Source organism: Barbus barbus, assembly GCF_936440315.1.
Source record: "Barbus barbus genome assembly, chromosome: 49".
NCBI lineage: Eukaryota > Metazoa > Chordata > Actinopteri > Cypriniformes > Cyprinidae > Barbus > Barbus barbus.
The window spans coordinates 5,822,365-5,848,689 of record NC_136727.1 but is presented as its reverse complement, the minus strand read 5'-3'; the positions used below and the strand labels follow the sequence as shown (position 1 = coordinate 5,848,689).

At 36.3% G+C, this 26,325-nt stretch overlaps 2 protein-coding genes across 2 annotated transcripts in view; one reads left to right on the top strand and one right to left on the bottom strand.

Moving 5' to 3' along the window:
* Positions 1–362: 362 nt before the first annotated feature.
* Positions 363–8,713, bottom strand: LOC306867495 (cyclin-T2-like). Its single transcript, XM_079413169.1, has 9 exons — positions 8,516–8,713; positions 7,811–7,892; positions 7,465–7,593; positions 5,849–5,909; positions 5,703–5,765; positions 5,159–5,204; positions 3,129–3,292; positions 2,784–2,854; positions 363–2,571 (listed from the first exon to the last, which is right to left on the bottom strand). The coding sequence occupies exons 1-9, from the start codon at positions 8,674–8,676 to the stop codon at positions 1,654–1,656; spliced, it is 1,695 nt and encodes a 564-aa protein (XP_079269295.1). The 5' UTR covers positions 8,677–8,713; the 3' UTR covers positions 363–1,653.
* A 1,992-nt stretch (positions 8,714–10,705) lies between these two features.
* The window catches only part of LOC306867554 (transmembrane protein 163b-like), a 32,711-nt gene continuing 17,091 nt past the window's right edge, over positions 10,706–26,325 (top strand). The window contains exons 1-4 of the mRNA XM_079413285.1: positions 10,706–11,145; positions 12,034–12,153; positions 23,954–23,997; positions 24,096–24,187. Coding sequence (XP_079269411.1) covers positions 10,965–11,145; positions 12,034–12,153; positions 23,954–23,997; positions 24,096–24,187 — 437 coding nt within the window. The 5' untranslated portion in view covers positions 10,706–10,964. The remainder of the gene's footprint in view (positions 11,146–12,033; positions 12,154–23,953; positions 23,998–24,095; positions 24,188–26,325) is intronic.

Here is a 26,325-nt window from a genome sequence, read left to right as displayed (position 1 = left end):
CAAGGGGATATTTTCTTTTACTCAACTAGTTTTTTCTCAAGAAAATCAGACATCAAAACACTTATAAACTTAAGTAGTTTTCAAACCAGGTTTACTTTCAATTTAGTTTGAATTACTACACTTAAAATAAGCTGTATTAGACTAGAATAATGGCCTAATCAGTCTATCACTAATTGACATTAATGCGTATTAAACTATAACTATTCATTTATTTTGAAAAATAAAGACATTTTGATAAGGAATTTAGTTTGAATTACATTTTAAATAAGCTTTAATAGACAAACATCAACTCACAAAATAAAAAAAAATAGGTATTTAAACTTTACAACGCATTAAAACAGTAACGAGACGCATTTTGATAATCAATTTTCTTGGATTTTATTAGACAATCCAAAACATCATCCATACAGACTCAGATCTAATTCTATAATAAAGAACTGTGGCATTCCAAATAAAATAAAGACGGAAACCTAAAAGTTTCATACAGTTCCAACGGTGGGCAAACACTGAGGCACAAACCTTTGGTATCTGGTGAAAGGTTACAACAGCACAACAGGAGTCTAGGCCACATCTAGAGCGAGTTTCTCCTTGTTATCCACATCCAAAGCCTTCAAAATGCTCTTAAAGCCGTTTTAAGAGCACCGAACAGAGAACAGGAAGTTGACTGCTTGGCAGCCCACTTAACCAATCAGAAGCAGCAGCCAGTGAGGGGAGAGGACATGAACAGAAATCGAATCTTAAATACTGAGATAATAGGAAATGGGACAGATAGACATAACCTGCAAAAAAATCTCTATCGTACAGTTTTAAGGCTCGACATACACCACGATGAACAGAACAGATCAGCTAAGAATTCTGGGATGCGATCTTGACCGTTCAAACTTGGAGCACGAAACAAAACAGAAAAAAACCCACTTTCTTCTTGCCGAAAAGCCGTTTTGCTTTCCATTACTGTAAAGAGTCAAAAAAATTACAAGCATAAGGTCTTCAAAATCGTAAGACACAACAGTTACTACTAAAGGACCCTGGACATAATGATGTCATCGGTTCAGCTTTCTAACAGAGAGTAACATAAAATAGATAACTTTACAGTACATTAAGATTTACAATATATGGAAAGCGATATAATGGAATCTGTGTACAGGCATTTTTGCGAAATTTCAGCTAGAATTTTGCCAAACCTGAGCATTCGTGAAATATAATTAGACAGATATATCGATACAAATAACAGTGAACAGATATCTGCACCTTCCTTTTGTAAACAGTCACACGTTTCTATTTTCATCCCTTTGATAAACGAAAAACATTGTGAATCAAGCATGAACATACAAATATTCACTTTATCAAATTGCGTTTTTTCCAACTAAAACTGGTTAAAATAGCCAGAGGCATTTCGCAATCTCTCTTTAGCAAGATCTAAGACTCTGAGGTTTTAATATCATAAAGTCGCAAATGTTGTTTACACCAAACGCTGTTACAACCTTCACTTTGTAGTTTTTTCTTTAAATTCAGTGATAAAACATGATAAAATCAAAGAGAGACTATGACATGTAACGGATGAGTGATTCTTGCATAAAATTAGTTCAAGAACGAAAATCGTACGTTTTTGCTTTTTTTGAGGTTTTAAGTAATAATGTCCGTTTTTCTGCTAGTTTAGAAGTTGTGTGCATTTAATAGGGAATCAAGCATATTAAAAGTGTCTTCATAATCCATGTGTGGACCGTTATTTATTAAAGCAGCATTGGGCTCAGAACTCGGCCCCTCCCCCAGCCTCCTGTCAATCTTTGCCAACTGGGCGTGGCCTATAGGTTGATTGACAGATACGGAGGCAGAAGAGGAGTGGCTCTTGGAAGATCGGTGAGATTTGGATGAATGGTGGTGATGGTGGTGGCTACCGTGCGAGTGTGACGAGTCGTGTCTCGTTTTGTGCGACGAATGTTCGCGATGTTTCTCGCGGCTCGAGCGAGGACTGTGGCGGCTCTTACCACTGCTGCTACTGTCAGACGAAACCTTGATCTTCATTTTCAGCTCTTCTTGACTAGAAGAACCATTTTCCGACAAGGAAGGGTGGCGCCGTTTTAGCGACCCGCTCTTTAACGATCGCTCCGGTACCTGCTGTTGGGAATACTTCACCCTGATTGACGTAGACGGTTCGGACGATAAATGTCCGTGTTTTCGATGCTGGTCACTTTCCTCCTCTTCATGTCTGCGTCTTTGCTCTAATTCGGCAGCGTGTTTTTCACGGTATTTCTCTAGAGTGAGTTTCTGAGGGGCGAGAGTTGCCGAGGCGTGTCCGTGTTTGCTCACCTGCGCCCCCTGGAGTGTGAGAAATACATCTGCACTCTGGGAAATTGGAGCAGGAAAACTGAAAGCAGAACTCTGCAGATTCGACAGGCCGTTGAGTGACATCGATGCCCCATCCAATTGGAAAGTGGTGGATGGTTCGGAATACACGCCCCCTCTGATGTCACAGATGCTCCCCATCAATGAACTGTCCTGGCTCAGAGTTGTCTCGAAGGAACCGTCTAAAGATTGGTTGTCAAGTTTTGGTTTCTTGGCAGCCTGATTGGCCTAAAATGAGAACAAATATAGACTTGAATTGGTCCATTACTTGACTGCTTGCTATTAAAAAGATTCACAAAAATCTATGATGATCTTTTATTCGTTTGTGTATCTGTTTTGATATTGTAAAGCGACCTTGAGTTTGCAGAAAAGCGCTATATAAAATAAACATTATTTTACATTTGGTTTAATTTTTCCAATACAAAAGTATTTATACATACCCGCCAGTTTCTGATTCTTTTTAATCTGCTTGGTGTTTTTTCCAAGATCTGGAGAAACTCGTGAGTCAGGTCTACAGAAACAGAGAACATACAGAACATTAATACATAAAAATCAAGTGCAGCAATTACTTGACAAAAGTACATTTGAAATGCATCCCTTCGAGAAAGACAAATTTGCCTAGCAAATAAAATGAGTAGTTACAAAATAAATTAAAAACAAAAGTATTTTCCCTTTAATTATAAACAGTGTTAATTAAATAGATTTCTAATTGATTCTAATTTAAGTGATTTTTCAGTTTTTAGGTAACCATAATATAATAAAAAATGTTAAGTGTTTTGACTGACCATCAAGCAGCTGCAGAGTCACACCTCGGTCTACATATTCCCACCAATGTTTCCCATCTGAAGAGACAGGAATCTCCCAATTGGACCACTTGCAGGCCAGGTGAATACAGACACATGCCACCACTGTGGGTTTGTGCTGCAGGCAGAAGGTAGTCAGGTGCAGACTGCGAGAGAGACAACAACACAGAAAACAGAGAAAACACTCCATTACAAAACAGAAGACATGAGAAACGCTTTCCTAAGATCCTAATTTCATAATCCTATATTCATTTCCATTCTTCTTCGTTCATCAGAATTATCATGATTATGTCAAAGCTGATCTTCCAGTCAGGTGTGTGTTTGCAAGAACGTTCTTTGTCTGGTCAGCTGTAAAACAAAATTGTATGCAATTCGATCAAAGATTCAATCATAAAATACAAATGAACTCAATTAACATTTAAAGTGTGGCATCAGTGTAAGCAACACCATGGAGTCCCTATCGAAATTTCTCTCTCAGCAAGTGGGTATTAACAGCAACTCAACTTCCTGCCGCGTTAATGACCATACCGGCCAAAGTCATCTTACTGACTTTGGCCGGTATTCAAGTCATCTTACTGACTTTGGCCGGTATTCAAGTCATCTTACTGACTTGAAATTAACTTTTAGTCACTAAATCCGTGACAACAGAAGATGAGACTTCAATGCAATAAATCAGAATGGAGATGTTTTAAGCTCGCTAATGAGATGCCACCTGATTGGTTAATGTTTCAGGTTGCTAACACAAAGGTTGGAGTTTGGATTTCAAAAAGGGAGCTGAAGTAATAATAGTGTGCCGGAGGTACCCAGGAGTGCAATGAGGGATTGTCCCTGAATTAATTGGCTAAGGATAAAAAGCATAGGAAGTAATTAGAATACTGGAGAAAATAGGTTTAAAATGAAGTAAATATTAATGGCGCTTAAATGAAAAGCTCAGCTAAAAATGCAAGTTTTCTGAAAATTTACTCCCTCTCAGGCCATCCAAGATGTGGATGTTTTTTTCTTCATCAAAACACATTTGGAGAAATTTAGCATTACATCACTTGCTCACCAATTCATCCTCTGCGGTGAATGGGCGCCGTCAGAATGAGAGTCCAAACAGCTGATAAACACCACAATAATCCAAAAGTAATTCACACAACTCCAGTCGATTATATGGTGAAGCAAATAGGACTGTTTTCACTTGTACTGTGAAAACTGTGTCAAACTGTGCTTGATCTGTGCATATTGCTCTCCTTGTTTCAGACAAAATTACTTTTTCACTGGAGAAAGCAGTATTATGGATTATGGACTCATATTACAGTAGTAAGCAACAGTTTACGGTTAAAACGCCTTATTGATGGATTTGTTTCTTCCAAAAACACAGCTTTTCACTTCACTAGATGTTAATCGATGGACTGGATTTGTGTAGATTATTTGTGGATTCTGATGTTTTTATCAGCAATTTGGACTCTCATTCTGATGGCACCCAATAGGGCCTTAAAAATGTATTTTAAGAAGAAACTCTCATATGTCAAGGGTATGTCAGCAAAATCATTTTGAAAAAAAAAAAAAGTGAAGTATCCTTAAAAAAAAAAAAAAAAAAAAACTTTATTTCTATTAAATGTTTTACTTAAATAACATTAACAATAATAATTGAAAAAAAATAAATAATAAAAATCTAAATTTAGACCAAAAAGAAACATGAAAAAGAAAGCACTCTCTGGTACTTACCGTGACGATCTCTAAGTTTACACCTTTGAACTCTGAGCTGATATTCAGGCTACCAATTGAGTTATTGACCTATGCACTCTCAATCAAGATATCTCTATTAGCACCTCTATACTCCAGGCTGTGTGTTCAACCTTCTGCGCCAACAGCAAGCCCTCCGTACATTACACCGCACTGCACCGGGCCGGGCAGCAAAACACCCCGCCCAGGCGCGAGAGGGCGTTGGACACAGGAAGGAGAACCCTGCCTAATAGGAAGTCATAGGGTGCCATGGCAGTGCAACAAATAGGGGTCAGGGTAACAACCTGTTGGTAGCCATGAAATAGGAGGTCTGGGCCAAGTCCTTGCTCGCTGAGGGGAGAAATAGAGAGAGAGAGACAATGTTAGATTAAAAGTCAATTCATTTTTTTTTTTTTTTAAATAAAAAGGTATCAGGTTACCCCCAAAAAATCAGAAGTGCAATATCATAATAAATAAACATTTATATTATACATTACCATTTAAAGTTTTAATCTTACTGAGGTCAGTAAGATTTTTAACATTTCTGAAAGAAGCCTCCTATGCTCACCAAGGCTGCATTTTTTTTTTTATAAAATACAGTAAAACAGTAATATTGTGAATTATTACAAATTTAAATAACATTACTACTTTAATATTTTAAAATGTAATTTATTCCAAAGCTGAATTTTAAGCATCATTACTCCAGTCTTCAGTGTCACATGATCCTTCAGAAATCATTCGAATATACTGATTTGCTGCTCAAGAAACATTACTGATCATGATCAATATTGAAAACAGTTGTGAGCCAGGAAAGAGAGTAAGAGAGATAAGAGAGTTGGAAGCATCTACCTCGCACTAGCTGGGAACATCTCACCACATCTGTGTGTGGATGATCTATTGTTATCTCAAACCCTGAAACAAAATCACCGGTTAGACAGGACTTGTGTTCACTGCTTTCATAAAGCACAGATTTATTAGCAGATCCTGTAACTTACCGAGTGTCTGCAGCACTATGGTCTCCAACAGCACCAGCTCTTGAGCCTGCTGGAGGTACGCCTGTGGATCAACCCACACTTCATGAGCATCTGACCGTTTCATTTGAGTAAAACTATCCTCATATCATATACACACACAAATGTAAAGGTATTCACGGCAACCCGTCAAAATACAAGTTCGGTAAACCTTGGTCATTGCGCCAGAAATAGCCAACATTACTATTGTTCAGTAGAATGTATGTAATAGGCCGCTACTAAAATTAAAACCTTATTTTTTAAGGGATAATCATACAATATTTCTTCAATGTTTTTAATTGTAATATTAAATCCCCTTTATTTTCCAAAAAAATTAAATGTGCTTAATTTTCGTTAATTAAAAGATAAATTAAATGAATGTTTTATGCCTTAAAAATTGAAATACACAACACAATTTCTGAGAGGAAAAAAATCAGAGCTATTGTAAGAATAAATTAAACTTGTTTTTATGCTTTCAAATAATTAGACATGCTAAAACAGAATTTGGTAACAATAAAACGAATTTCATAGGTCCCTAAACATGTCATTTTTGTTCAACTTTTAATAAATTGATGTTCAATTGTTCAAGTTTAATGATTTTAATTAGCTAGACATGCTTTTTGATTAATCAAATTTAATCTAACCATAAAAAAGGAGTGATTCCTTGGATTTCATTAAAAATATCTTAATGAAGATGAATGAAGGTCTTGCGAGTTTGGAACGACATGAGGGTGAAATATTAATGACAGAATTTTCATTTATGGGTGAACTATCCCTTGAAACATTGAGGGTAGTATAGTATTTTTTTTGAGAGAGAGCAAATTCAAAGAGCCCCATTTATTTTCATTATAAATTCTACTAACCTCATTGTGTATGACTCTTCAGAAAAAGGGGACAAAAATATTTTCATAAATGGTCAATGTAATAAAATTATTCATAAATACAACAATTTGAATTATTTTTTTAATTTTATACCTATTAAGCATTGTGGGTATTATTTTAGCTTTGTATTTTTAATAAATCATGTTTTAAACATTTAATCGTGTTTTACGCATATTTCAAAAATCTTTTCTTAAAGACAACATACAATCAAAAAGAACCCCATTAACATTCATAATAAATGCTCCTACACTTATTCTGCTTGACTGCTCACAAAAACAGAGGAAAAATGTTTATATTCATGATATATCAATATTATAAAACTTTTTTTGTTCTTAGAAACAATGAAAAATCAAAGTAAGCCCCATTTGCTTTCATTGAGATTTAAAAAAGGGAAAATTGTGTTTTTTTAAATGTATCAAAAATTGTTCAGACCATCTGAATTGAAAATGATCCAATAAATTGCAAAGCAATAAAATAAAGTCCAGTCCTAAAGAATATTCAGCTTCACTGAGAAATGACAGATACAAACTGAAGCCCCAGCAAATGTCATTTAATGTTGTCTTTATGTAACTTATGATCAACTCTATGGTATAAACATTTATCTGACTGATTCCAAGTCTGTGCGCCATAACTTTCAAAGCATCTATCTATCAAAAATGACTCACCATGGCAACAAGAGAGAGAGAGAAACTGCATTACCCATGAGCCCCCACACTCACATTGCTCTTGGTGTCCAGCGGTGGGTCGTTAGGGTTCAGGCAAGCATGTGCTACTTTAATAACGTGTTCAAGTTTCCTTGGTTGCTCCTCCACTTTAGCGGCCAGAAAGAGTGTGGTGGGAGAAACGATCTGATCGAAGACAGAAAAGCATTATTATACATCTCAAAATAACACAAAAATCAATAAACAACAGGGTTACATATGGGTCTAGTTCTGCCAATTAAAACAGAGTGAAATCCTGAAAGATCTTGAGCATTAGTGGGTCAACAAACACATACAAATGAAACAAATATGAACATTTTGTACAATCAAATCATAACCAAATAATTAAAAAATGCATACTCACATTTCTATGGAACTTCGTAAAGGAATTAAGCATGTAAAACCGGTGCATATAGACGATTGCTGTGTTAATCGTGAGCTGGGATCTGCACAGTTTCATCAAGGAACAAAAAACACTGCAAAAGAAGCTATTGTGTGTCGTATAACCCAAAAATATAATACTCATAAATCATAATCTTCAAAACTATCACTCAAAATCACATCAAAACAGCTAATAGTCTCAAATTCCACTAATATAGATATTACAATGAATAATGAAAAATAAAAATCATAAAATTAAATATTTACAGACAATAACACAACAAGCCATTATCTTACACCAGTCACGTCTACGTTAAATCACACTTAAACGCTTTATAAATACACCAAAACCCTATTATAACAATTAAAAGAAGATTAAATTAGGTCAAAACCATAACAGGATAGATTTAATCCTGAAATGTTGTTTATATCAAACATTAAGTCACCGAATCACACTCCTGTCATTCGCACGCCTCTATTTCACACATTTACTCACTTAACGCCCCGAAATACACTTTATAACGCATTTAACACGCTATTTATGAAAAACTCGTGCGGTTTGTGAGAATTTTAACACATTAAAACATCGCAATTGATCCGCCACATTTTTCGCTTGATCAAAAGCGACAGCGTGCTAACGTGCTAACGGCTAACTCTCTCGCAACGCCGCTGTTTTTGTGAAGGATACACGTTTAATCTCTGGCCCATGTCCTGGATTAAGTTGGCAGCTTGCTGTCGGTACGAGAGCTCGCGGTCGGACTCGACTCCGCAGCGGCGGGACGGCGTGTTTTCGAGCTGTTCTTGGGTGAAGAGCCATTTGTTGGAGCCCAGCTGCACCGCCGCCATCATCCCACCCGCTTCCGCCCGCACCGTGCGCTACATCACCGAGACGCCACCGAGCGCAGCAGCGACGCGAAGCGGACGGAGGCGGCACTGCGCTGCGCAGAGACATGCGACTCATTGAGGGGAATCTACAATGATTTAGTTCGCTTCTCAACACTTTCACGCTGTCATCATGGATAACAGCAGCAGCACATGAAAGGTGATTTTTGTTCTGCTAAATACCTATACTTTTAACAGATATGCTACATTATCATTCGGGTTTTGGTGTAGTCTAAATGCAGTTACTGTGTATAACAGGCAGGAAGGTGATTTATGTATCACGTTTTGTTTTATAATGTCATTAATTTGTCTTTTCAATTAATTTATTAGGGGTTTTATTTAAAAATTGTGCTGTTTTGTGATAGCACTTTTTTTAAAATTCAATATTTATAATTATTATAATTTGATATTTTCATAATTTTAATTTTATGATTATAATTTGAATTGTATATGTATATTAGTAATATGTATAATTTATATGTTTATAGTTATATCATATCTTAGATGAGTTTACAAATAGGCCAATAACTTTTATTTATATATATATATATATATATATATATAATATATATATATATATATATATATATATGTAGGCTATATATGTGTGTGTGTGTGTGTGTGTGTGTGTAATTTTATATATTATAAAATTATATAATATAAATTATTAATATTATTAATAATATCATCAAATGTATTTTTATTTTCCTTTTTAGTTTTTCAACTTTTGTAATTTTACAGACGTTTAGGGTACAACAAAGAACTGCAATAGTGACTTTTTTACACAAGATGTCGGTAATTTCACCTCTACTTTGATTTGCAATTCCTTTCCATTCAAAATACACACAACCTTTAACAGTAAACTGCATTCATTCTGTCTGTCTGTCTATCTGTCTATCTATCTATCTATCTATCTATCTATCTATCTATCTATCTATCTATCTATCTATCTATCTATCTATCTATCTATCTATCTATCTATCTATCTATCTATCTATCTATCTATCTATCTATCTATCTATCTATCTATCTATCCATCTATCCTTCTGTCTATCTATATATTTATCTAATTAGCAGCCATATCACCCTGTAGCCCAAGACCGGTTGCCCACTGAAGCTAAGCAGGGTTGAGCCTGGTCAGTACCTGGATGGGAGACCTCCGGTGAAAACTAGGTTGCTGCTGGAGGAGTGAGGCCAGCAGGGGGTGCTCACCCTGCGGTCTGTGTGGGTCTTAACGCCCCAGTGTAGTGACGGGGACACTATATTGTAAAAAGCACCGTCCATCGGATGAGACGTTAAACCAAGGTCCTGACTCTCTGTGGTCATTTAAAATCCCAAGGATGTTCTTTGAAAAGAGTAGGGGTGTAACCCTGGCATCCTGGTCAAATTTCCCCATTGGCCTCCTAATCATCCCCATACACTGATTGGCTTCATCACTGTCTCCTCTCCACCAATAAGCTGGTGTGTGGTGGGTGTTCTGGCATCCAGGTGGATGCTGCATATTGGTGGTGGTTGAGGAGATTCCCCGCTTTCATGTAAAGAGCTTTGAGTACCAAGAAAAGCGCTATATAAATGTAACAAATTATTGTCTGTCTGTCTGTCCATCTACCTGTCTGTCCGTCTGTCCGTCTCTCTGTCTGTCTATCTGTCTATCTACCTGTCCGTCCATCCATCCACCTGTCTGTCTATCTATCTATCTATCTATCTATCTATCTATCTATCTATCTATCTATCTACCTACCTGTCTATCTATCTATCTATCTATCTATCTATCTATCTGTCTGTCTGTCTGTCTTAAATATTTGCCAGATAAAAAATCTAAGGTTGATGAACTGATAATATTTATATATATATATATATATATATATATTGTGGCTGAATAAACCAGCCTAGTTCTTTCTCTTGTTCCCCTTCAGAAGTAGTTTATTCAAATAAGTGATTTCTGAAGGGGTTCTTGTGTGAAGTGTGAACTATTTGTTTGAACAGATGGTTGTTTGATCACACGTAACCAGAGCGCACAGACGGATTTTTCATATTTCCTCTACTGTTATTTAATAACAATCGCCTAATAATAGTTTTCTAAACGTTTGGAAGAGCGAGTCTGTTTGTAAAGCGCGATTCGCACGTGTGTGTGCTTAATTAACGCGTGCGTGCGCGCTTGCGCGAGCTCTCCATCAGTCGCGTCTCCTCCGCTCGCGTGCAGGTGTCACATTCCTCGGATGCTCGCGATCGTTTGAACCAGGGACCCTATCATCATGACGGACCCCTCCTCTGCTGCTGACCCCACTGCTGGTCCTACAGACCCCGGTGCTGCTTCTATTCCGGATCCAGCGGTGTTGGGCTCAGCATCGACTCCTGCGAACGGACACCATCCGAGCCAAGCAGATACTTTCAACATGGAGCAGCAGATGAAAATAGGAGAGCCGGAGGACAACGGTACGAGTTTGGCTTTAAACACTTTTGACACAGACTTTATGGGTTTATTTGCGTGGGAAAATACATATAAAGTAGGGCCCGGGGCAAGTTGTCACGTTTAGCTACTCCAGTTTATTTCTGAAAGTCAGAGTTTCTGTAAAGACACAAAAAATAAAGTCTTGCCTACAGAATATATAAGAAAAACAAACAAATAAATAGCAGATGAATATAGAATTCAATACAGCGGTAATTAATTAGTCTACAATGGGAATCGTTAACACCGATTTGAGATTAATGCCTTTTTTAAAGATGAAATGCCATCTAAATTATATTTTAAAAAGTATGTTTTACAACATATATGTATCATAGACTATTTAATGGCGAAATTTAATTGCAATAAATTAAAAATAGTTAGGCTAAATAAATAAAAATATTTTATTACAGAATTTAATTATTTTTTTAATAAAAATAAATGTAATTTTTTTTTTAAACGGTGGTTTTGGTGAGCAGAAAGTGCAATTCATTTATAGTTTGAAGTTAAAACATATATTAATTGTATGGGACAACTTGCCCTGGCCTTATGCTTAGAATGCAGATTCTCATTCATTATATAGTTGGTTCTTTTCTGAATGAATTCTACTGTGATTCTATTGAGCACAACAGCTACAACTGTAGTTTTGAGAACAAAATTCACCAACTTTATCCTGATTTAAGACAGTTTTGAACTAGATGCTATAAATCAACATACAAAACAAGCATTTGTATTATTGGACTTAATCAAAACTTCATAGTTGCTGAGATATTGTGCTTGTGTCTTTATGGATTTATTTGTGAATAAATCCCATTGAGTTCCTCTGAGATGTGAAGAGATAACCTGACGTAAGCTAACTGAGCGCTGTCCCTCAGCAGGGCTCCTGGAGAGCAGTATGCGTCTGAAACCCCACGAGGCTCAGAGTTACAGAAAAAAGGCATTATGGGTATCGTGGGTCTCCATTGTGGTGACGATGATCTTAGCCATCGCTGCGTTCAGTGAGTATCCGGACCCTCCTCTCTAGAGAATCACAGGCCCCTTGATAATACAGACCTGTATGATGTCATATCCTGTTTTGAAGACGAGCTCTTAAGTCCATGCAGCTGTATTCTTTTGGGACTTTCTGATGCAGTTGTAAAGAAAGAAATCAGAATCGTTTACCTTACAGTTTAGAGTATAGCCTATATGTATGTATACACACATAATATATTAATACAAAAATTTATATAAGACATTAATTTTTTATACACATAAATTTTATATGTATATTATATACACATAAATGAAATAATATTTGTACATATAATTTTTTTATATTACTTTTACAAAACGTTATGATATATAATATATGAAATGTAATAATGTTAGCTATATTTTTATTTTATGTATCATTATATAATCATTTAGAATATTTTTTTATTTTATACATTATTTAATTATATAATTGGTTACATAATTTATTAATACATGTCAATGCAAAATATATGTGTGATTAATTACAAAAAATATATAAAATATAATTATTTAATTAATTAATTATTAATGTATTATATAATGATGCATATAATTTTATTTATGAATTTAAAATTTATATAATATATATAAATATAATATTAAAATATAATTTTACACAATTGGCTTTATAACACATGTAATAATAAAATGTATATGTAATTTATATATATATATATATATATATATATATATAATCTATCTATCTATCTATCTATATAATATATAAAATATAATGGTTATATATTTATTATATTTAATAATAATTTATTTTTTATTATTTATTTATATAATTAATAATAATATTAAATACAAATAATAATATGTAATTTATATAATAATACAATTAATTACAAAGTATATCATTTGTATGTAATATAATTCTATAGAGAATATATATTATATATATTAATATAATTCCATATTATCTCTATATAATTCTATAGGGATAATTCTCTCTCTCGCTCTCCCTACAAAATTTTCCTGGGTTAATCAGAGCGAATAGCTGTGTGTAGTTTGGTTCAGTGCCATGAGCTTGATACACAAGATCAGGTTTGACTAGTTTCCTCATGACTGTTCTGCAAGATTACTTTGATAATGTTTACTGAAAGAAAGTGCAGAGGATAAACTGAGACACACGGGAACATCGTAAACCAAATACATTTAAAACACACTTTATTCTCAACTACAAACTGTCAAAGAAAAGTGATCATATAATACAAAAAAGGAATTGTTCTTGCTCTTTTGAATATAAAATGTAGTTAAAAAGAGTTTTACCCACTGTGGAGACCACTCTACATTCTCAATAGCATACTTCCTTACTATTTCTGCACTATAAAGACTGTACTGTGAATTTTCAGTGTGCAATATATGGATCACAGTTGCTGTTTTCTGGAAAACTGTATCCCAAAATACAGTGAACTCATCCTGACCTTCCACTTCCGAAAAGATCTGAGGGTTTTAATCGGCATTATGCCTCAAATGCTTCTGATAGAGCTTAACTTGAACCCCGAATATTCCCTTAAATCTTTAAGCTGGGATGCTCAAGTTGGCCTTATGCAGACTATTGTTGTTTTCTCAGCACAAAGTGTGCTTAATCATTTTGTAGACTGGTTCCAGGCCATGTGGTTTAATCTTGGAGCAGCTAATAGAAGCCCCGCACTGGATTTGACGTATGATTTAGAGGGAATGGTTTCTTGCTCCATCCCTCGGGATGGAAATGACTCACCTTACACTTCCAGAGTTGGACGGGGACTCTGGGACTCACGTTGCCAGGCTGTGAAGATTCAGTCACATAGCAACTCCAGAGCAACGACGCCTGAGAGATGCTGTCATTTAGTCGTCTCTCTCTATCAGTATTGGCGACGTTTTGGCGTCAAAGGAAATGAAATGATTGCAGGCAGCTGGTAAGGGCAAATAACAGAGATAGAGCTAATTGTTTTGGTAAATTAACCTGTAAAAAACACAATAAAATATCAGGATTTTTATTTGTTTTGCATTAATTTGTGTGCTTGCTAATAGATTTTTGACCACAGGAATGAGATTTGTTCGACTTTTGTTTTTGGGTGCTTAGCATAGCAGCTACCTATGGCATGAACAACCACCATTTTGTTGACAAAATGGTTTATTTTGTGTTGTGTTTCTGTTCATGTGCTTTGGAGAGTGATTTGCAGGGAGGGTGGGATCTTGTGTTTTCTAAGCTAGCTTGCTATTGCTAGCCTCTCCGAAATCACCTAAATGGAAATAAATATTAATTTGAATTGAAATTATTATATTATGTGACAGGAGTGCATAAAAGAGATAAGGATTAGCATTAGCATTAGTATTTAGCATCATTATATAAAAATACTTGACAGAAAGCCTCACTTCCTCTCTAGTACACTCACTTCCTGTTCCTGTTTAACCCTTTTAAGACATTCAAACAAACAAACTTGTCAACTACTAGCAAATATTGATATACTGTATAAACATATGTGGGAAAACAAAATATTTGATTAGCGTTTATTTGAAGTCAAGGAACTGCTTGACATTGACCTTGTCTTGAAAACCAAGCTGATGCTTCCAAAAAAATACCCGGATGAGCAGTGTGTTTTTCAGCTTTGCTAATGATGACGGTTGTTATCGGGGAATACTCTAACACACTTTAGAATGTCGCGACCGACCAATCAGAATCAAGTATTCCAGAGAGCTGTGTAATAATATATAGAGTTAATAAAAGCCACAAAAATCCCATCTCGATCTCCATGCAGGTTGCCAGGGTGTCTGGTGTACTCTGGGTGATTGCTATGTAGTTGCTTACTAGGGTGTTCTGGGTGGTAGTTCTTGTAAAGTTCATCCACTCTTTCGTAACATTGGGATCAGAAGGAAGGCAATGCAAACACTAATTTCCACAACTTGGCACTGCACAGCGTTTTGTTGTCTTCAGAACATCTTTATTGTTTGGTTTCTGCGTAGACCTGTGCGTTCACTTCTCTCGTAAACACTACACGAGTGAATCGGGGGGCGGGACTAAACAGGCAGCGATGTAGAAGCAGGCATTGATCTTCTTCTGTGGAGGTGGTGCTTATCCATCGTTTTGGGAGACTGTCTTAAATATAAGCTGTTTTAAGACTAACAAGAAAGTTTTGAGTTCGGAAACTTACAGGATGCTTTTATAGTACAATAACAGTGTCAAAAGATCAAAAGACCACATTTTTTTGTCTGCCAAATCTCGTTCGCATAAGATGTTTATTTAGATACCTCTGAGATTTTAGAGTAATAAGTTAACTTGCATGTTGACATTTCTCTGATGTTGATTAATGATCACATTCATATTTTTAGTAAGTGTTTTTTTTGCTTGTTATTTTAATATGAAATTTTAGTTACATATTTATTATTTAATTATTAGCTTTTGATTATTTTTTTATTAATGATTTAATGTTTAACACACTTCATGTTGTTAATAACAACTGAAAGGCATTTTTATTTATCTTTGTATTTTTATATCAATATGGTACAAGATCCTATTTAAATCAATGTGGTAAATGAATTCGATCAAAAGTAATCTAAAAGTTATAAAAAACTAGTCTGATTATATTACCTAAAGTGTAGCTAATGAAATGGATTGTTATTAACTACAATTCTTGTAATGTAATTTGGAGTAAAGGATTAAGGTAAATTAGCTATTTCATTGCTAGCGTTGCTAGATAGTGGCCAACTCAAGTCTCTATGATATTCAACTCTCTAGAAATAACGTTTAACCCTCTTTAATGTAAGCCTGTGTGATTTTGTCACCCGTTTTTCGTCTGCCACGCTATTTAGAAGTACATTAGCGTATAGAGACCTCATGTACTAAAAGCCATAAAAACCCCATCTCGACTTCAACGCAGTCTTCTTATGTTTGGGTGGCGTGCATTTGGGTCAGTATGGATTTTGAGAAGATCAAATCTATATTTGACGTCTGGATTATGGTTTTAACCGAATTATCCTCGAATCGGTTCAGATAAAGTGTCTGATCAGGCGATCCGAGACTCGCTATCTTCCCTGAAAGCGGGATGGCTCCTTTTTCATCAACGGCTGCGCTACTCCTATCAACCCCTAAGGGACCGAATGGGTGTGTGCGGCTAGGTTTGTGTACGTTTTAGAGGCGTTTGGAAACTGATGAAGGCAGAAAGGAGGAGAAGAAGAGAAATGGTCTAATATATGCCAGACTGTGAGAGCTGAATTCCCAAATGTCTCGCAGCTTCCAGTGCAGCCAATTAACACGCTCTCAGCCATAGAGTGTCTTCTGCTTCACACACAAGCACAAATGCGCTTGCATACCTCTAAACCTAATAAACACGTCCAGAAATTTCTCCGTTGCGGGAAATAAGCCCAATTTGGTTCAGCGAAATGTATTTAAATGCCAGTTCCTGAAGAATGAACTGACTTCTGAAGAAAGTAAAATTATGTGTGTGCGTGTGGAAATTTTTCTTGCGGTAGGCAGAGAATGTAAATATCACACTGGCGAGGAGAGGTCACGGATAGAGGAGGGGTAGTTCGCTCTTATATTAATGCATTCAGCACTACCAGCCTGTAAAAGCCAGCATGCCAACTCCCATAGAGACCCGAGTCTAAAAATAAAAGATGGAAGACAGATAGAGAGAGAGCGAAGAGAGGTGGAGGGTGCTTTGCCCTCTCTGCACCTCCTCTGGTTTTTTAAAACATCAACACAGTGAGTCAAGTAAACGGGTTTGTGAGAACAACTAGATGAAAGGCTAAAAAAGTCGCAGTCTCATAGATTTCAGTTGGTAAACAGTCAGACAAATATCTAGTTGAATGGAATATCTAAATGTATTAGCTTTAACATATTAGTTTTAACATTAAAGGGATAGTTCATCCAAAAATAAACATTCTATCGGTAATTACTCATTCTCATGTCGTTCCAAACCTGTAAGACCTTGGCGTTGCTAGTGAGCGACCAAGGCATTGCTAGTGAACGACGCCTTGTGGTACCGTCACAGAGAGGCTCAAAATCACTCTCCAGAACATTCTCGTTCACCATTCCTGGCTGCTGGAATAATCTTCCCACCCCTATCCGGAATGCTGGATCCCTATTAATCTTTAAGCAACTACTGAAAACTCATCTCTTTCGGCAGTACTTGACTTAACCTAAACTCAAAAAAAAAAAAAAATCTTAATCTTTCCCTCTATCCTTCTCTTCCTCCCTTACTAGCTTGTACTTATTTGAACAATGACTTGGTGTTACGAGCACTTCCTCTGTCTGATTGCCTCTTCAAGATGAATCGCTTTTTGTATTCCCCAATTGTAAGTCGCTTTGGATAAAAGCGTCTGCCAAATGACTAAATGTAAATGTAAACGTAAGACCTTCGTTCATCTTCGGAACACAAATTAGGATATTTTTGATCAAATCCGAGAGCTTTCTGATCCTGCATACACAGCAACGCAACTGACTCGTTCAAGGCCCAGGAAGAATAGTTTAAAAAAATTGTTAAAATACTCCATATGACATCAGTGGTACAACCATAATTTTATGAAGCTACAAGAATAATTTGTGTGTGCAAAGAAAACAAAAGTAATGACTTTATTCCACAATTTATTCTCTTCTGTGTTTTCGACATGCGTTTACGAAAGTAACATGATGTATTATGCTGGGACTCTCGTGAACGTGAGATTGAAATGGAAGAGAAGAAATTGTTGAATAAAGTCATTATTTTTGTTTTCTTGGCGCAAAAAGTATTCTCGTAGCTTCATAAAATTACGGTTGAACCTCTGATGTCACATGGACTATTTTAACAATGTCTTTATTTAGCATTATTAGTGTTATTACTAAAATATCTGCTATTAGCTTTAACTGCCAATTTAATGCCAAAGGTTTACCATTGGTTTTAGTATTAGTGTTAGTTTCAGTGGGATTAGCTTAATTAGTATTGTGAGTGACAAAAACTCTATTATATGCAATTTTATTAGTTGCTATAATTTTAGCATTAGTATTTTAGTATATTTGTCTAGGCTACTTTAGAAAAGTCTTAAAACTAGCTGTATATCAGATTTAACATTAAAATTAGGGTAGCCATTTCTATGAAAAGGAGAACACTTTGGAGACTGAACCAACACTGTTCAGTGAGGATGCTGAAAAACAATCCTAAACCAGTGACAGAAATGAACTTTTCCATTAAGGAGCAATATTTCCCCATTTAAATAGATTTCCAGGGGCATTTCTTTTCATGAGGGCAAGCTTTCTAATCATAGTAAAGAGGATGTGTTTGCTTTCATGTAAATTCCTAAATCTACTCAATTTGAATAATTATTTGAATAAGACACTATGGCCCGGTTTCATAGACAGGGTTTAGCCTAAACCAGGATTAGGCCATAGTTCAATTAGGACATTTAAGTAATTTTTATAAACATGCCTTAGAAAAAAACATTACTGGTATGCATCTTAAGACAAAACAAAGACACTGACATGTTTTAAGATCAGTGCAAGTTTCTTTCAGTTGAAACAGCTCAGATTTACATTTTAGTTTAGGACTAGGCTTAAGCCTTGTCTGTGAAACTGGGGGTATAAGACTGATGCAGTCAAATGAAATCGAGATTAACAAAATCCATCTTTGCATTGCAGAAGTGGCACAGAAGCTACATATGAAGTTGCATAGATATACATAAGTATATATAAGTTACAAATAAGAATAGTTTCAAATTTAGCAACTGTCATTATGAATGGCTTATTGAATCACTGACTCACTTGATTCATTCAAAAATGAAGAATCATTTAAAAACAAAGACCACTGTGTTGATCAGAGGTGCAATGAATGGCAAAATATATATTTTTTTATTTCATTGTGTCGTAAAGGTGCCATAGAATGTATTTACTTTAGCATGGTTGAATAATAAGAGTTCTGTACATGGAAATGACATACCGTGAGTCTTTGTTTCCTCCTTCTTATATAAATCCACTGAAAAATAGGCGAATCAGAACATAACACCGACTGTGACATTACAGTCAGGATCACTAATATGTACGCCCCCAACATTTGCATAAACCCGCCCATGTTCTAGGCCAGCCGAACCTATACAGCCGAATCATCAGACGTTCTGCAGGTATTGTGAAGAAACAAGCGAGGATAATAGTGAAAATAGCAGATCATGGAAATAAATGTTATGTTCCAGGCTGTGCAGGGGATGTGAAGTGCAGGGATGGGTTGGTGTCTGTATTCAGAAGGCAGGGAAAGCAAATGACGCGTTCTAATAAAATAACGCGAGCCACTAAAGGGACATGGTTAGCTCCTTGCTAGCGGTAGCCTGTTACATTGCAACACATAAGATTTCACTTACCACATAAACAGAGTAAGGAGAGATGCCTGAGGATGATGTTGAATGGTTTACAGATCCTGAGCACCACTGACAAGCATCTGATCTTGTAAAATGTGTGGTAAGTACTGCCGCTGTTGTTTACACAGAGCATGTGCGATTGCAAATCTCGAAAGTGAAAGTAAAAAGCGATCATGTATTCGAAAGCAGTTTCAATGCCCCGCATATTAATAGCGGCTCCCTGATGCCCTCATTTTATATACAGTATATTTACCCAACAATATAACTGCGATATATATAACCTCCCTGTGTTTCCTTCCTGCTGTGTGAGCTACTGAAATGAGCCGCACTGTGAAACAGCCAATCAGAGCAGAGTTCAACATTATTATTCATGACCCGTCCAAATAAGGTAATAACAGACCATTTCATTCTAGGGACAAATCCTAGGGTTGTAAATGGACATGTAAAACCATGGACATGTTTTTTTGCCCTTACCAAAGCCACATACCTTCTATGGAGATATCAGAGAACAATTTAAAATATTGTATCATGGCACCTTTAAATATGCAACTTAATATTGACCCAGCTCTATAATATGTTAACTGTATCCAGCTTGGCTTAAACACAGTTAGAAAATGTTTAATATTAGTATAAGAACTGATGCTGACAGAACTAATTGTAACTGATCAAATATGTTTAACTTTATTATCTAGTATAGGTTTATGTATTGAATTTTTGTAGTATCATAACATTGACAAGTCAGAAGTCTTTCTAGTGACTCCAGACTTAGAAGACGGCTGAAAACGTCCTGTAAGTGATAACAACATGCAAATTTATTCACCAGCTCTGACACAGAAACTAGATCACATTCCCTGTTTTGGTTTGTGTGTGAAGATGCAATGTGTGTGTGAGGCAAAAAGACAGACGGAGCGGAAGACAGGTTTTTCAGAGCAGCTGTTGTGTTGGATTTCAACATTCTGCAACTCGCTGTCTCTAAAGACTCTGCCCTATTTTCACAGACAAAACACCTAAAAGAAAGTAGAAAGCACCACTACATGCAACAAACCATGAACATCTATTTTAATCGACAAATATTTGTCCTGCTGATCCATGAGACTAGCAAAAGCTTCCTTGAGCAGTCAACGACAAGATCTTCAATGAGTCTATACATCATGCACCACCGATACATCTGAGAATAATTCACAAAATGGTTCTTGCTGCATAGAAGCAGCATGTTCGTTTACTGTGTGATTCAGCTAACAAACTTGGTATGTTCAAACATCCACAACCTGGGAGTATGGGTGTTTGTCAGGTTTTTGTAGCTATATAAGCATAAATTTGATTTGTAAAATACAAAAGTAAACACAAAATCAATATTGAGATATTTTCATTAGCACTGTATGAGTTGCGTATGCAAATGTTCTCGTAAATCAGACATTCATAACCTACTGGAATGTGTATCAGTTTCTTGGACCACATACGCTCAAATGCTGATTTGTAAAATATGAAAAACACGAAATCAATGTTGCGATTTTTTTTTTTTTTTTTTTTTTACAATACTGCATGAGTTGTGCAAATTTACTCGTATATTCTCGTAACATTCATAACCTGCAAGAATGGGTGTTTTTCAGGTTTCTTTGAGCTACATATGCTCAAAGTGACTTGTAAAATATAAAAGTAGGCACAAAATCAGTGTTGCGAAATGTTTCATTACAGTGTTGTATGAGTTACGCAAATTTTATCATATGTTCTGGTAAATCAAACGTTCCTACCCTACTGGAATGTGCATCAGCTTTTTTTGAGCCACATATGCTCATATGCACAAAATCAGTTTTGCAATATTTTTCATTACAGTATGAGTTATGCAAGTTTGCGTGATTGTTCTGTACAACACAGGTGAAACACAACACGAAAACAGACATAACGCAACATGAATGTGTAGAACTTTTAATGACGTAAGTCAAATAAAATGTTGCATGGTGATGATTTACAGTAACTGTACTTTAAACTTAAAAAATATGACCAAATCTAGTGAAATGCAAATACAGCTGTCAATAAATATTTTGCAGAATTGTATCAAAGAAGATAAAAATAAGGTTGATGTTATGAGCGATGATAAATTGCGCAATATTAATGCAGGTGACTTGCGTAACTCATAATGTACTGTAATGAATAATACCGCAACATTGACTTGCCAAATGTTGTATACTACAAATCACATTTGCTCACAAAACATCTATTGTTTCCCTTTTCACCTCTATTGTCTTGTCAAATAAAGGCAAAAAAGAACGTTTTGAAAAACTTTTACAATAATTTATAATGACAATAATTTATAGTAAATTTAATAATAAACTAAATAAAAAATACAAATTATATTTAGAGAGACATAGCAGCTGATGAAACAGCTTCAAGAAACTGTAAAAATATGTCATGTAAAATATGTAAGTATACTTACATAAATTAGTTAAGTTAACAACAGTTATCGATAGTTTTCTTTTTTTGCGCGAAATTGCCTTCTGTGATGTTTCTGCCTATTCAGTGTCCATTCAAAGCGTTCACCAATGACAGACTGAAGCTGAATTACCCACCGTAATCCTTTATTCACATGATGCTTCATTGTGATTCTTCGATATCCTACGGTTTTACGAGCTTCATAATTTTCACGATCGGCTCTGGCCGCAGTACCAGCACTCCTTATAGAAGCTGCTGACTTCACATATCAGCATACATATGACTTCCTAATGAGCAGGGAATGGTTCAGATTTCCACAGACAAGTCTCCATAAATCCTTGCCTGTTACCCTGACACCCAAGGTACAACTAAAATCCATGCAGTTTGTTGTAAGATTAAGATGCAGATGTTGTTCCAGAGACAACGTGTGTTTTTTTGTTGTTTTTTTTGAGTGGAAACTTTTAGTGTGTCTGATGGGATTCTGTAGGACAATGAATGACTGCATGGATTATGGATGTTTTATTGACTGCCAATGTGTTTGTCAATGTGTTTGTTTGTGCCAATGAGTTTGGCCTCTTGAGGACTTGAAATCAGCTGGCACGAGACGTCTAAAACAGAGTGGATTTCACTAAAAGGAACAAAGTTTATATTTAGAAACTGCTAAATCTTTCATCTCATGCCGCAGCAGCTCCGTTATTCATTTTTAACGGTGTTCCTGAGGAACAGAAATAGTGTGTGACCATTTGAAGGTGTGTGAAAACTTTATCTAAAGACCTACACTGGTGTATTTGAGCATGATTATTATAGCCTTCTGGCAAGGTTGAAGTTGTAACACCACCTTAATTCAGTCATTCCAACTAACAAATATCGGTTCCCAATTCATGGTTACAAAAATAGAACCTAAAGGGAATATTCTTGGAATTGGTTCCCCAAAAAGTAACCAAAACGCTAACATTAGCATTCTGTGTTTGCACTAAATTTTTTTTTTTTTAAATCCTAAAAAAAGAACATTCTTAGAACATTTGGAATTAGTTCACAAAAAGTAACCAAGCTGGAACCATATGTTAATGTTAGAGTAGCGTTCTTTGTTATGCTGGGATGCTTCTGCACTAAAATAGAACCAAAATAAATCATACACTAGCATTAGCAGAACGTTCTGTGTTTGCTAGGATACTACTGCACCACAGAAAACCTAAAGAGAACATTTTTAGAACGTTTGGAATTGGATCCCCAAAAATAACTGTTCTGTATTTGTTGGAATAGTTCTACACTACAAAAAAAAAAAAAAAAAAAACCTAGATAGAAAATTTTGAGTTAGTTCCCCCAAAAAATATTTTTACACTGTACCATGCTACACTCTACTATTCTTTACGACACTGTAGTGTATTCTATATTGCTGTACTGTACAATCAATCGCACATGTAAACTAGATGCACAAACTGTCCTGAAACGCAGAACTGAGTACTTTGAGAGTTTGGCTGACCTTGTAGAGTTGGATGGAATATCTCGGATCGCTCATCCAGTCTCAGGATAGAGGATTCAGGTGCATTAGAGGTCAATATAAGGTCGATAACTGGACACGAGCCACACTGCCGTTTGAGTAGCTCAGATCCACACCATGTGCTGACATGACAGTGTGAAGAGATGAAATCTGATCCAGGCCACTCTAATGGCTGGAAATCATTCAAATGCAGTTTTACAGCAGGGGAATGCATATATACAGTATATAATGTTTAGATATATATCTGAAAAAAACACTTATCAAAATCAATATTAACAATATATACTTCCTGAATGCTGGAGTGAATGGTGACTGGATACAGGCTGTGAAAAGTAAACTTCACATTAATTCATAACATTTCCATTGCTAGTATAATATAATCAAACATTATCTGTTTGTCGAAATAATGAACTCTATATTTTTCATTGTAAAATTTATTTATTTATTTTACTTTAAAATGAAATATTTTTTAAAAATAACTAATGACTAAATTGTAAGTTGAAATCATTTTCATTTGAAATAATTTTTTCTCATTCCTTTTGCAGCTGTTTCTGTAATGCGGCATAGTGCATCAGCGTTTGGGTTTGCTGTAAGTATGCGAACACTTCCTATAATTAAATTGTTATTATTTCAAAGTCTTTAACTATTTAATGCTTCACTGTATCATTGTTGTCCATTCATTTGCAGTTTGATGCCACTCTAGACGTCCTGTCCTCCATAATCGTGATTTGGCGATACAGTAATGCGTCGGCCGTCCATTCAGCACACAGAGAATACATGTAAGTACATGTGATCCTTCCTCCATTAAAGCAAACGCGGTATAGTTTGTGCTTGGTGGGGATTCTGGGTAGTGTCAGTGGCAAATTTGACGTCATTTCTGGGCAACAAGGAGAGCAGAAGGTCAGACCATTAGTGGGCGTTTTGTGGTCAAACAAAACGCGCAATTAATTAACCAAACTACCCATGGTCGTAAAATGATCATGTTTTGAGATGTGCTGTATCTTTAAGACAAAATTTGCATAATTTACCTTACCAGGTTAAAGCAGGTTAACGTTTCCTAAAGAGCACCAGCTTTGATGGATGGAGGCCAGGCAGACAGACTCTCCTGTCCCACAGGAAGTGGCCCCGCTCTGGGTTTCATGTCTAAAGAGGGTCCTTAGACAGTCTTTTTGTGTTCGGCGTCCCTTATCGGCTGAGGGACAGAATAGAGATGGCAAAAGGGCGGGAGGGCTTTATGAACGGAAAGAAAGAAGAGGAAGCAGAGAAAAAGAGACACAGGACAAAGGCAGAAGTGTGTAGACAGTACAGGCACACACATGTAATGCACCAGGAAGCCTTGGGCCGCTGCGGGCCCCTAGGGGAATCTGACGGATACGGATCGCCGTGGAGACAGATTACATCATAACGCAGGCTGCATTAGCGAGATGACATATCTACTGGACTACAGACTCATAAACAGTCAAACCGTATGAGAATAATGATGTCCCACAGCAGTTTTTTAAAGAAAATCTGATGCTATGCGAGATTTTGCTATGTGGTTGTTAGTTTGTGCTGAGCGATTCTTTTAGAGTGGTTATGTGGTTTCTGAGGTGTACTGATTGGTTGCTAGGGCGTTGCTAGGCAGATATTGGTGTGTTTTGCATGGTTTTTAGGGCATTGCTACACTAGATGGTTGCTAGGGTGTTCTGAGTGGTTGCTAGGGTGATGCTATTATGTTCTACATAGTTATAGGGAATTGCTATAGTAGGTGGTTGCTAAGTTGCTCTGAGTGGTTTCTAGGGTGATGCTATTATGTTCTGCATGGTTTCTAGGGAATTGCTACAGTGGCTTCTAGGAACTCTCTGTGTGCTTACTAAGGTGTTTTGACTGGTTGCTAGGGCGTTATTAGGTAGATGTTACTGTGCTATGCATGGTTTGTAGGGCATTGCTACAGTAGGTTGTAGCTATGGTGTTGTGAGTTGTTGCTAGCGTGATACTATTATGTTCAGCATGGTTTTTAGGGAATTGCCAGGTGGTTCCTATATGGTTACTAATAGGTATTCTGAGTGGCTCCTAGGTGGTTGCTAGTGTGTTCTGTAGGGCATTGCTAGGCATTTGCTCTGAGTGGTCCTTAGGGAATCTCTATACGGTTACTAAAGTGTTCTGAGTGATTGCTAGGACATTGCTAGGTAGATGTCAGTGCTTAGTTCTGCATTGTTTCTAGGGCATTGCTAGGGTGTTGCGGTGTCATTACTAAGGTGTTGTGAGTGGTTGCTAGGACATTGTTAGGAGAATGTTAATGTGTTCTTTGTGATTGCTAGGGCTTTGCTAGGTAGATGTCATTGTGTTCTGTGTGAATGCTAGGGTGTTGCTAGGTGGATGTTAATGTTTTCTGCAAGGTGGTTTCTAGGGCATTGCTAGGCATTTGCTAGGTTGCTCTGAGTGGTTCTTAGGGAGTTTCTATGTGGTTACTAAAGTTTTCTGAATGGTTGCTAGAGCATTGCTAGGTGGTTTTTAATGTGTTCTGAGTAGTTCTTAAGTGGTTGTTAGTGTGTTCTAAGTGGTTGCTACAAAGTTTCTATGCAGTTAATAGGGTGTGGTTTCTAGGACAATGCTAAGATGATTGCTATGGCGTTGCCATAGGGTTACTAAAGTACTCTGAGTACGAATTTGGGTCGGAGAGTGAGAATGTGTTTAATACCATCTAGATTTTTTGTTCAATGTTGTGAAACCAGTGTTGTATGGTTTTTTTCTTTTCTTCACTTGTAATAACTCTGACTGAAAATTGTGAATAAAAAGAGTTAAACTAAAGTACTCTGAGTAGTTGTTAGAGTGTTGCTAGAACAATGCTGAGGTGATGTAGGTTGCTATGCAGTTACTAGGGTGCTGTTGCTAGAACAATGCTAGGGTGTTCAAGGCGATTGCTATGGGATTATTG